This window comes from Carcharodon carcharias, chromosome 3, assembly GCF_017639515.1.
Source record: "Carcharodon carcharias isolate sCarCar2 chromosome 3, sCarCar2.pri, whole genome shotgun sequence".
Lineage (NCBI taxonomy): Eukaryota > Metazoa > Chordata > Chondrichthyes > Lamniformes > Lamnidae > Carcharodon > Carcharodon carcharias.
This window is the reverse complement of record NC_054469.1, coordinates 132,700,158-132,712,980: the sequence shown is the minus strand read 5'-3', so window position 1 is coordinate 132,712,980 and position 12,823 is coordinate 132,700,158. Positions and strand designations below refer to the sequence as shown.

The following is a 12,823-nucleotide window of genomic DNA, read 5'->3' as shown; positions in this document are numbered from 1 at the left end:
TTTTTGGCTACTCGTGGGTAGTGAATCAACTATGGTTGTGGCAGTCAACAATATTCTTGATTGTAAACTCTTAAAGGGATTGCTACATAATAGGCTGAACCTTTGTTATGCTAACCTGTAAAATATTTTCTTAATGATACTCTTGTTGTTTTGTAGGGACTCTTAAAACTTGATTGCCAAGGAACAGTGGCTCGTCTTGTTCAAGATGTTGTTATGCTCTCAACAGCTGTGGAACTTGGTGCCCGTTGGAGAGAGCTGGGGGATAAACTATCCAAACTCTCAAAGCATCAAATGGATGCATATGAAGCACCTCACAGAACTAAAAGTGGTGAAATTAATCAAGAGGTGGGATGTTGCTTTGACAATGCAACAGTGTATATTGTGCAGCTATTCAACATTTTCTTCATGTTTCTTGAACTCGTTTCATTCACATTTTAATTGTCTTTTTATAGACCATGTGGAAGCCAGCATATGATTTTCTTTATACATGGAGCATCAAGTTCGGAGATGGTTACCGGGATGTACTGCAAGAATTGCAAAATGCACTGGATAAAATGAAAAATCCAATTACAAGACATTGGAGACATCTAACAGGGGCACTTATTTTGGTGAACTGTATGGAAATACTAAGAGCTGCTGCATTCTCCAAGCATGATGATGAGTAACTTGTTTTATAAAAGACTCATTAAGAAACCTAAATACCAAAACGATTCTTAACTGGTTGATGAATGGAAAGGGGGAAATGGAAGCAGATGTGTTCTCCAAGAATACAATTACATTTGTGATAAATACTATGAAATGAAACAAGATGAGCTATAGGAAACTTTTATACCTCAGGTGACTTAAAAATGGATTATGGTGATTTGAAAAATTGTCAGCAGCTTTTTAAGATTCTATTTTTCTCAAATGTTTCCAACTTAACACTCACTAAAGTAGCTCTGATTAAGGAAGTGATCGATGTATTTTGGGAAATACTGGGGTAGATGGCTAACTGTTGCATTTTTTGAAATGTTACTTTGCTTTCAGATGTGCTGCTTAGCGTCTGAATTTCACTTCAAGAAGTGATAATAGCATTCAGATTAAGTTCTACCCCTGTCCCAAATTGTTTGAAGTAATGAAAATAGAAGATCTCATTTATCTTCATGATCAGCAGTAGTTTAGTGAGAACTCTAGATTTGGGTACAATGTGCATCATGTACAGGATTTATTCTAAGAGAGCTGGGGACTCCACCACCCACCCCTCAATTTTGATTTTTGGCACTTTATTGAGTGCATTTACTAATATGTTGGAGCATATATGTATGTAAACACTTTGATACGTGTAGATTTATGTAAGAGAACTATACCTCACCAAGCTCAAACCAAACTAAAATAAATCATTAGGGCCATGTATTTAATAAGAGAATGCACTGATTCTTTTGACCGACCATACTATTTTTTTTTGTGTGTTATTCTTGTCTGTTATTTTAATGCAGGCTTTAAGACAATGTCTTACCACTTCCATTAAAATAATGGTAAAGGAATGTCATATAAACACATTAAGCACTGTTTAATAACTGCCAATCTCTAGGCTTTATTTTCAATATGCATCACTGGTAATATAAAATGCATAGTATAAAAAATGGTTTCACATTGTAGGAACGATGACCAATGCTTACAATCTTCATAAGACCAATATCACCTTAATCTGTGTGGTTTGCCATCTCAGTCTTTTCATTTGATGTGCATCTATGAATCTCACGAGGGAAAAGATGGTACATTCAGGTTCACAACTTGGAATTTCCATAGTTGATAAGGAATTTTCCATTTCTATCCTTTTCATGCAATTATTCACCTTTTATTGAGGTGCAGCACTTCAAAACTGATGTTCAATATTATAAGTAGATTTGTGATCAGACTTGCACACTGCTGTATAAGTGGCAATATTCCATCCTGAGAACGAGGGTCACTTTTACAATCATCTTCCCGCCATGGAGCTTTACACACCAAAAGCACTTATCAGGAATTCACACCGTGGGATCAGGAAATTTTGGAAAATCTTCCATCCATAAAAATGAATGAACTGATGATCCTTTGGGCATGAATTCCCATAAGTGTTCCATATATGCGAAGCTTTGATCTGAGTGTGCAAATTTTCAAGTTTGGTTCTAGGGAGTATAGGTGAAGGATGATTAAGCAACAATATAGAGGATCAGGTGTAATGAAAATAAGATTTTTCTGTTTGTAGGTGATGTGTTATTTAGGAACTAGAGTAAAAATGTTTGATCCTCATTCGTTGTTTAGCTTCCAAAAATTAAGTGGTTATTTTCAATATACTCTCGATTACATGCTGCCAAAAGCTGGTGCATTGCCATTAAAAATAAAGGCTGGCAATTATCTATATACTCTCTGCTGCACCCCTTTTTATAACTGCCAAAACTCCCAAAATGCAGGGTTCAATACTGATTGCAATTATAATGCAAAAACAAGTCCTCTCTGCGTTTGAGCTGTTTCCTTGCTCTGACCTCTACAGCTATAGTTTGAATATGGTATGTGTGCGGGTAGAAACTAAATGTAAATTTAGCAGTAAGAAACATTAAGGAATATAGAGGTATGTGGTAAACCTGGTGAAGTAGATAGCTTTTTTTTGCAATGGGTTACTGCTATTTTATTTTTCTTTCTTCCCCTCGGCTAATGGGTTCTGCAATATTCCTAGGGCTGCCAGGCACTCAGCTGCATGACCTCTGACCTTTTGTAACAATGAGGTGTAAGAGAATGGTTTGTTTTCTTCGCAAATACAATAACGTGCCATATACCTTTCAAACAAATTGAATGTTGGCATCTGTGTCCACCAAATTTCTTGCAGTTAAGATGTTTTGCAGTTAACCAGTTGCTTTATTTTCTCTTACCATTTGTATAGCTTTTTACTTATTTTTTGGTTATACTTTTGGGTAGGGTTATTCAGAAAGACAACTGTTTTAATCGTAGGTTTGTGTTTAATAAATACGATGTGAGTTTTCTTACTAACCATTTGAAATATTCCTCATTTTTGTAATCCATTTCTTATGTAACTCAGCCATTTTGAGACCATAAAATACTGCAAATTGTTTATGCACTGTGCAAGGCATGTGGGGCACATCTGGATTTTTTAATGAATGTAACCTTTTTTGTGCAAGCATTGTGTAGCACAGAATTTTGTAGAAACATTTACAACACTATTACTCGTATTGTTTGTCAATAAAAAGTTACAAAATGAGATTTAATCTGAAGTTTATTTTAATGGCCCAGATTTTGCATTGATGATGATAATGGTGAGGCTAAGTGCTTTCATCATTATTTTGAAGTAAGTGGAACAGCAACCAGTGTCCCCACATACAATTATAGAAAAGCACAGCACAGGAAGAGATGATTCAGCCCATGTAGTCTGCACCAGCTTTTAGAAAGAGCAATCCAGGTTGTCCCACTCTTACTCTTTCCTAATACCCCTGCAACTTTTGCTTCCTTCAAGAAGTTATCCAATTCCCTTTGGAAGGCTCCTTTTGAATCTATATTCATCACTTTTATCAGGTAGTGCATTCCAAATCCTAACCACTCATTATGTTAAAAATAGTTTTGCCTCATCTGGCTCATACTTTTTCTCATAAGTTCTTTCAGCAACCTAGGGTGCATCCCAGCTAGACTGGGCAACATATCTACTTTTAAATTCTTCCAGCCTTCCTAGCACCTCCCCTTTATCTTTCTGTATCCCATCTAGTCTCCCAGCAACCTCCTCAGCTACCATAGCTTTGGTAAGTACTCATTTAATACCTTAACCATGCCTTCTGCCTCCACCATTAAGTCTCCATTTGGTCTGTAGTCCCAGTTCCCCCTTAAGTCTTTTTTTACTGTTAATATTTCTATAGAAGATGTTTGGATTCCATTTTATGTTGACCACCAATCTGTTCTTGTACTGTTTTGCCCCTCTTATTTCCTTTTTCACTTTTCTGAACTTTCTATATTCAGCCTGATTCTCAATTGTATTATCAAGCTGAAATCTGCCATATGCACCTTTTCTCTGCTTCATTCTTCTCTCTATCCATTTCATTATTCGTGGACTTGGGCTGCACCGCCCACCAACCTTTACCCCTTGTAGGAATGTACCCAAACCATCTTTTTAAAGGCCATCCATTATTCCATTACATTTCTGCCTGCTAGTCTCTGACTCCAATTTACCCAGGGTAAATGCTTCTTAATTCGCTGAACTTAGCTCTCCTCCTGTTTGCTGCTTATCCTGTACATAACTCATCTCAAGCTAATGCTATGATCATTATTTCCAAGATGCTGTCAGCTGTGAAATTCTCCACTTGACCCATTTCATTTCACAGGCTGAAATCCAGAAATGTTTCTTTCCTTGTTGGGCAGGAAATGTATTGATCAAGAAAGCTCCTTTTGAACATAGTTGAGAAATCCTCCCCCCATTCCCCAGCCTCCCAGGTGAAGAGCCTCATAGTTCCTGGCCCTACTCACGGATCCGCAGTAAAGGGTGATGCACTGGATCAGATCAGTTTTACAAAGGCAGCATGTCTCCTCACTGTCAGTTGTCAGCGAATCAACACTTCCTTTGCCACTGACTGCCAAATCCACAATATATTGTGTATAGAGCTGGTTTGCATTTTTGTAAGCCAGCAGTTGTGTGGGAAAGTAATGAGACAAAGTAACACTGAGTGCATAACCTCAACATCTTCAAGATCCTAATTACTGGCATAGCCATGGCTCCCTCAACATTCAAATGTTGTTGTCTACTTCCACACCACTACCCCTACCCTCCATCCCCAGGAAAACAATATTTCTTCAGATGTCTCATAAGTAAGCGTTAACTTGCAAATCATATGGGTTTCACCCTGATGACTATACTGCTACCAATGACCTCCACACATTTTGATAGTGCCATCCGAACCCTCAGCCATCAAGCTGTCTTTGTCTGCTGTTTCATTGGGTACAGTTCCTGTATTCTGGGCTTTCATATCTGAGAACTGTAGACTCCCCAAAAAAAAAATCCCTAACTGTACCTGTAGAACAATAGCACTCTGTAGAGTTTATTATGGTCAATCAGGCCATCACTCTTCCATGGTTCCCCATCAGAGGACTGAAGTTTAATGTTGCCATTACTATCTATATCATGCAACCATCACACCTTGATTATAAAAACATAAAATGCTCAACAGGTTAGGCAGCATCTGTGGAGAGAAACTAAGTTAACATTTCGGGTCAATAAACCATCATCAGAATAAATATATAAGGCCGGCTTCTCCCATCTCCACACAGTTACATCCAGGATATTGCGATATAGTCCAGAATTCTATCCTCAATCTCCTTTTCCATTTTTAAATTCTGTTCTGCCAGCTTTGCGCCCTGATGATGATGTTGAACCAGAATTTTCTCCAATTGAACAATTAAGGTATTGTGTTTGGCCCCAACCAAAAATTCTCCCCTTGCATCAACACTATCTCCCTCTCAGACTATCCTCAGGCTGCACCAAACGGTGTTCAGCATAGTGATCTTTCAATCTGAATTTGGCCATCTCCACATAGAGGAAACCTACATCATGAGCAGCGAATACAATATAATTTAAAGTACAAGTACTTCACCTGGAAGGAGTGTTGGGACCCTAGATTGTAGAAAGGGATAAGGTGAAAGGGTAGGTGTTCTGCTTCTTGCATGGGGAGGTGCCATAAATGGGAGTGAGTGTTGGGGATGATTGAAGAGTGGACCAGGGTTTTGCTGAGGGATGGTCTCTTTGGAATTGTGAAAGGGAGTGGTCACAGCATTTGATGATCACAGCTAGCTGGAAGTAGTGAAAAGTGTGAGCAGAAGTGTGGCAAATTGGGATGGAAATGGTTAAGGATCCAGTTAACCACATTGGAGGGGAATCCTCGATTTGGGAGGAAAAAAAGGAAGACACATCAGAAACGGTGCTATGTGAGGTGGCATAGCCAGAATAGATGAAGGAAGCTGGATGGATGGCAGCGTAGTCAAAAGTAACAAAGTCAGTGGAATGATAGGACATATTATTTGACAGCCTATCCCCAGAAATAGACAGTAGCCAAGGAAGGGAAGGGCCAGAGACGAACCCTGTGAAGGCAAGGGAAGTTTTGAAATTGGAAACAAAATTGATGAAATTTTCCATTTTGGAGTGAGAGCAGGATGTGGCATGAATACAGGCATCAGTGGCCAGAGAAAGAGATGAGGGAGAGAAACCGAGTAGTACTGGATAAAGAATATTCCACATAAAAGCTCCATTTTATTTGCTGGAATTGAGTGCAGTCAAAGGAAAGGTTGTTCAACATTAAAACAAGTTCAATAAGGTGAAGGAGGGTGTTGGTGGATGGGAACAGGTTGGGCCTCATTCAAGGGAGAAATTGATGCCCTTAATGCTGTCTTAATCGCGGTTGGATATGTAGAGGGCTTGGATATTCATAGGTTAAGGACAGGAAACTGTGATAGAAGGCTCTGGAGGGGCCACAGATGTAAGTCAGAAGAAACATTGAGGGATGAAAAAAAGGTCCAGAGAAGAAATAAGTTCAGTGGACAAGGGCAGGCTGAAACAATGGGTCCGTCAGGGCAATCCTGTTTGTGGATCTTGGGAGGAGGAAGAAGCGGGTTATGTGGATTAAGAGGTTGGAGCTAATAGTTGGGGGAGTGTTGGAGGTGCTGGGGAAAGATGTCCAGAGGAGATGATGTAAGAGTTGCTTGAGAAAAAGATAGCTTGATGTTCACTGGTAGGGTTATGGTCCAAGGTGGAGAGGAGGAAGTTTCAAACACTTGACATTCAGCTTCCACAAAGTAGAGGGCTGTTCATCAAATGACAACAGCATCATCCTTGTCAGCAGGTTTAATGACGACAGGTGGAATTTTCTGTGCCCACTGGTATCAGGCATGCTCGACGGCCTGAGCAGATAATATGGTGAGAAGGCCAGAAATTAATTTTATGACGTCGTAAAACCAATTTGTGATTGTCTGCTCAGTCCATTATTGGCAGGCATTATTTCCCCATCCTTGGACGTCGGGGTCCTCATTGTAATTATAAGGCCAGCCCACCAGAATCATCCCAACTTCCCCCCACCCCTGCTAGATTATCCATCCAAGTCAGCATGATTGCATACCAGTGCAGAACACGTCTTGACCAGTGTGATGTGCAGAAGTCAAGACTTACCACCAGGGCTTTGCTCATATTGCAGGCATCCAAGAAGCAGAAGATGCTGGTGTCCGACGCTTGTGGAATGTCCATGGCATGCTGGGAGGACTCTCATGAACATGGCTCTGCTGCAAAGCAGCTCACGGAAAGTGGAAAGTCAACATTGATGGCCTGTTCACAACGGATGATGGTTAAGGGGTGGAGAGGAAAGTCCAGCTGTGTTTGGGAGAGGAGGGTCTAGGATCAAATGGAAGAGGTGGGGTGAGGTTGGGAGGGGGGAATGAAGGTGTCAGGATGGGGTGAGGTTGGGAGGGGGAATGAAAGTATTGGGAGGTGAGATTGGGAGGGGGGAAGGGAATACAGGGGTAGGAGAGTGTAACGGTAGAAGACAGCAACTGGGAGGTAGGTGTAAAGAGGGTTGGAAGGCGTAAGTGAAGTAGTTTGGAGTGGAGTGGAGTGCAGAAAAGGGAGGCAGTCTGGGGGGAGGAAGTAGTGTGGAGAGAGGAGGGAATTGGGGGGGTAGGAAGGATTGTGGAGAGGGGAAGAAGTCCGAGGGTAGGAAGGAATGCGGAGAGGGGAGGGAATAAGGCTGGAGGAAGTAAGGGTGGACGAAGGAGTTGGGAAGGGGGAAGGACTAAGGGTGGAGGAAGATGTATGGCTGAATGAAGGTGTCTGAAGGAATCAGAAAGGGGCAAGGACTAAGTGGGGGTGAAGACTTGGGGCAGGGGGGTGGGGGGGTGTAGGACCAAGGGGGCGAGAGTCTAGGAACAAAGGGAGGAAGGGGTCCAGAGTGGGGAAGGGGTACAGAGGGAGGAAGACGTCTAGAGGGGGGAATGTCCAGGTGAACGTGCAAGGGAGGGGCCTGATGGGTCCATGACCGCCCCCTAGGGAGCAAACTGAGGGTGGGTGTGGAAAGAGGTAATGGTGAGAATGACCAAGGGCAGAGTGAGGCAGTAGGGTGGGAGGGTGAGGGTTCGGCAGTAGAAGGGACAATGAGGGTCGTTGGTGGGGACTTGGAGGCAGACATGGATCATGGGACTGGGAATGAGGGGGTCAGGGAGGTGAATGTGGATGGGAGTGGGATTTTCGGGAAGGAAAGGAAAGGAATATACACATTCACCTGGACAACCCCAAAAGAAAAGGGTTGTGTCTGGTAGGTTATAGAGGGGAAGTGGAAGGTGATGCCAGAGGGCTCAACAGTGATGGAGGAAAGGGAATCGGTGACTGGGGGAGGGTAAAAGACAGGGGTGCACATGAAAAACTGAATCCAGATCATGCTGTCCAAATCAAAAGTGAAACGAGAGTCGTGGTGAGCGAGATCAGGTGCTGCATGGGAGTGTGATCAGTGGATGGGCGGAGATACAGGTCAACTCAGGTGGACAACTGAAAGCGAACCCCAGCAGGCAGCATTCGAAATGCTCAGGACAGTGAGATGAGTGTGATATGTGAAGGATCCACATGTGTGGGAGAGTGCTTGCACGAGACTCCAAAAGGCCCTGCCACACACACCTCCCTCCAGAATCACACGTTGGCCAGCTTCCCCTTCTGCAGTGACAGAGGACGAGGTTGAGGAGGTCACAGGCAAAGAGGACTTGGAGGGACCCTCTGAAATTCCTGAGTGGATGACCCAGGGATGTTTAGCTGCCGCTCCTCCTCCCTTCAGGTACCCGGGGATCTTGGCCAGACTCCTTGAGGGGAAGGAGCACCTGGAGGAGCTTCGAGGTGGCCCAGTTCCCTCTCGTGTTACCACTGCAGGAACTCACTCATGGCTCCCATAATAGACTACAGCTCTGCACACACCTAAGCCTTCTGCTGGACCAGGGTCACCATGGCATCCAACATCATCCCCATAGAAACTTCCATATATGCACATGTGAGCACCACTTCATCAGAGAAGAGGCAGACACACTAGTCCAACTCATGTGCCAGTCTGTTGTGAGCTTCCAACAGCTCTGCATGATGTCCCCATGCTTTCTGCTGACTCTTGACATGAGTTGGAAGGGCAAATCCAGAGATTCATCATCTGACTTAGACCCCACAGGTGTCTCTTCCCCATCAGTTCTCCAAGTGCCGGGGAGCTCGGCTGAATTTGCCTCCCCTTGCTGTGTCACTTGTCCTTGTGGTGACTGCCAGACTGCGAACCCGAACCTGCTCTAGATCTAGATCTCATGCCGGTGCAGGGTGTGGGTACACGTTGTGACAGGTCTTCCAGGCTGCTTATTTCCAGCTCTTCAATGGAGGAGGTGACCTCTTGGATGGAGCTGAGGGATTGGCTAGCTGAGGGTGTCGGTCGCTAGGCAGAGCTCCCTGTGAACCAAAGTAGAGATAAGTAGTGCATGGCAGTGCAGTCAAAAGCAGGAGAGAGAGAGCACTCAGTTGCATTGAGAGAGAGATAATGTGCAGAATCCTCACAAGGGTGTTCGCTGCTGAACTCACCGTCACTGCAGGCTCTGTCCAAGTCCTCACCAGTCAGCATGATGGCACACTCCTCAAAGTGAATGTGGGGCCTAATGCCTGGTCTGGGACCTCTCCCTGCTGATGTGAGCCAGCTTCTCCTGCATGAAAACAGATGGAGAGTGTGAGCAGGACACATGGCTCTGCGTGGAATGTTTGTGTGGTGAATGGAGCCATGGAAAGGATAAGTACACAAGCTCAAGAGGGTATGAGCCTGATGGAGATGTGAGGGTGTGTGTGAGAGTTAGTGGTGTTGTCCCTTGAGGTATGAGATCCCGGCGGATGTGTGATGGCTTTGTGAGTGTGTGAGAAGAGTGATCAGAAGAGTGGCTTACCCTGGCAGAACAGATGAGACCATTCATCCTGTAGCAGTGCTGGATGGCTGTTCTCTTTTATTATGCATTGGCACCGACCACCACTGCCACCGCCTCCCATGCTGGATTGGTGATGCAGCTGCCCATCCTGCGGCCAGAGCAGTGGTAGAGGACATCACAGCGAGCCTTCATAGCGCTCAAAAGGCGCTTGAGGGGCACGTCGCTGAAGTGGAGGGTTGCAGTCTTTTTGCCTTTAGGGGTCATCCTGTCATCCATATGGCAGTCCTGGATTTGGAGCACTGAGAGGTGTGTGTGCAGCTGCACTTTAAATGTGGTGCCTGGCATGATAAAGAGGCAAGGTAATGGTGGGCGAATGAAATCCCGCCCACTGTAGAAATGGCATGTTTCCCGGGAATGCGTAATTAATGCGGCGGGTTTGGAACGATATAGCATGAGAAGCTGCGATTGTGTCCAGCGGGTAAAACCTTCCTTTACCTGCATGCTACTGCACTTAGTGCAAATTTGGGACAATTCTACCCAATGTCATGGTTGCACCTCAAAGAATGGTGTGCTGCAAGTTCAAAATGAGGGAAGTTGAGAAATTGAAATGGCCGATGTCATGCAAACTGCTCTAAAATGAAAAGACTAAGAAGAGTAAGAGGCAGGAGGGATGGATTCCCATAGAAGGAGAATCCTGAAGTTGGGAGAGAGTTTCCACAGTGTGGGGCAAGACTTCTGGCCAAAGTAGGCGTGCAGACAAAGATGATGAAAGAAGTGACAAGCTCAAAATTCATTGAGGTGGCGATGTAATGGAATGAAGCTGAGGCCTTTGCTAAGAAGCAGTCATTTAGAGCTTAGAAAGGTGAAAGTAAAAGGGAGAATAAGAAACACAGCAAAGTTGAGATTTGAAGGAGGAATGGGGTGAGAAGAAAGTGAAGGGACAGAAGAATCCAGAATGACATTGGGATCTGTGATTTGCTAAAGTTTGACACCTGACACCTGAAACAAAGAAAAAAAGTCTTTGGTAAAGCACTGGATGAGAAAATGTCAGTTGATTTCCTGATTACCTTCTCAACTGTCTGCTAAGATCTACACTCTGTAAATTCATACTCATCCAAAATTGACTTGATCCCTGTCTCACTTACTTACCAATTTCCTTGTTAGCCTATATATTATTTTCCTATGCATCAAGTTTAATTCCCATCTACAAATCCCTCAAAGACTTTGCTTCACCATACCTGTGTGACCTATTCAATAAAGTCCATCCTTGAGTCCTATGTTATTTCTAACTTTAGCTTCTTATACCTCTACCCTCCTCCTGGCAATGTCTTGGACTTGCTTCCCTTTATCTCAATTCCCATCTCTTAACATGCCTTTAAAATTATTCTCAAAATGCACTTATTCAACCAGATTCTTGATCGCCTTTCCAATTTTTTCAGTTAGTCTATCATGTCAATCCCCATCTGAAGAGCCAACAGTCTCACTCATTCTCATCCAATTGCCCTCTCATACCTATGCCTCACAGTTACCCTTCACAAATGGAGTCCTTTCCTCGTATCCACACATATCTCTGCTTTTTCACTTTGCCGAAGAGAGCAGCCAATTTGATGAGAGGCAGAGACCCAGGTTAGGGTGAGGATAGGACCCTCCAATGACAGGCACCCTGGCAGCAATTAGCAAATGTATGCTAGGAAGAAAGCCTTGTTCCAGATGGCTGCAAATGTCAGCAGTGACCTGCCATGAGATCCTAAGCCTCCTGAAGCACTCCTACTCAGGCATTTCAATGGAGCTGCTCCTGTGCCTGCAGATCCTGTGTTAAGAGTCTCACCCCCTTCCAGCTGGATCTCAGCGTCCATCCCATCTACCCTGTGGAGGGCCATGTAACTGAGGACAAAGCAGCTGGTGCTGCTGTTGGTGTTGCTTTTACTGCTGTTGTGGTGTAGCTTCTGCTCTTGACCCTCAGCAGAGGTGGATGGTGGGACTGGATAAGTTGCTTCCACGCCATGTTTAAGGCTGGCATCAGGGAAGTTCATCTGAAGGTGATTGATGTGCTACAAAGGTGAGGTGTCTTCCAAGAAGTTCACAATCCCCTGTCAAGCAGTGGTAATACTCCCTGAGAGGAGAAGTGTTTTGACCAGCCCCTCACCTTGGCTGGAGCTCTTCAGTTTTACTGATTAAAGCCTTCCCAGCCTGTCAGTTTGACTGAAGGAGCTCCTGTCACTGTGCACTCACCTCAGTGACCCTGGCAAGGTGATGACAGGACAGGAGACAGATTCCATGGTTAGGAAATCCAGAATTCATGTCTAAAGGACTACATAATTGAATCCATAGCAGCTTCAACAAACTCTTAATTACATGCCCAATAGATCCAAAGAGATTCCTTACTTGTCTTCAATGCCACCCAGAGAAAGCAGGAAAAGGAGGAATCACACCGGGATCCTAACCCAACATCATTTTCCATGACTGCTCTACTCAGCTCATCTTCGAACCTACCTCCGATGGCCTGAGAAGATTTTGTCCAACTATTCCTGTTAATGGTTCCACTACTTTTACCCCCAAAGCAAGGTAAACCTACAGTCCAATTTCTTGCTTAAAACCTCAACGAAGAGAAATTTCAGATCATTAAAAGAATTTAGTCAACTTTACCAGTTATAGACTGGGTCCTACAATGAATTGTTCTCCCACCTAGGGGTTTTCAAACTAGAAAAATTATCTCAAGGTAGAATATATCTACAGGTATATTATAGCAGAAATAACTCTTTTTAAGTTTACCAATATGAGCACTTAAAATTCTAACTTAAAAATTCTAGGATATTGTTACCTATATATGGGCTTATGAGGATTTAAATATGAAACTACAACTCTTTTATACTTGCTTATGAATATTTACTATAGATTACGT

The 12,823-nt window shown here is 43.6% G+C and overlaps 1 protein-coding gene across 1 annotated transcript in view; it reads left to right on the top strand.

Annotated features, from left to right (window-relative positions):
* The window catches only part of macc1 (MET transcriptional regulator MACC1), a 79,515-nt gene extending 76,281 nt beyond the window's left edge, over positions 1-3,234 (top strand). The window contains exons 4-5 of the mRNA XM_041185102.1: positions 157-345; positions 453-3,234. Coding sequence (XP_041041036.1) covers positions 157-345; positions 453-665 — 402 coding nt within the window. The 3' untranslated portion in view covers positions 666-3,234. The remainder of the gene's footprint in view (positions 1-156; positions 346-452) is intronic.
* Positions 3,235-12,823: the final 9,589 nt, after the last annotated feature.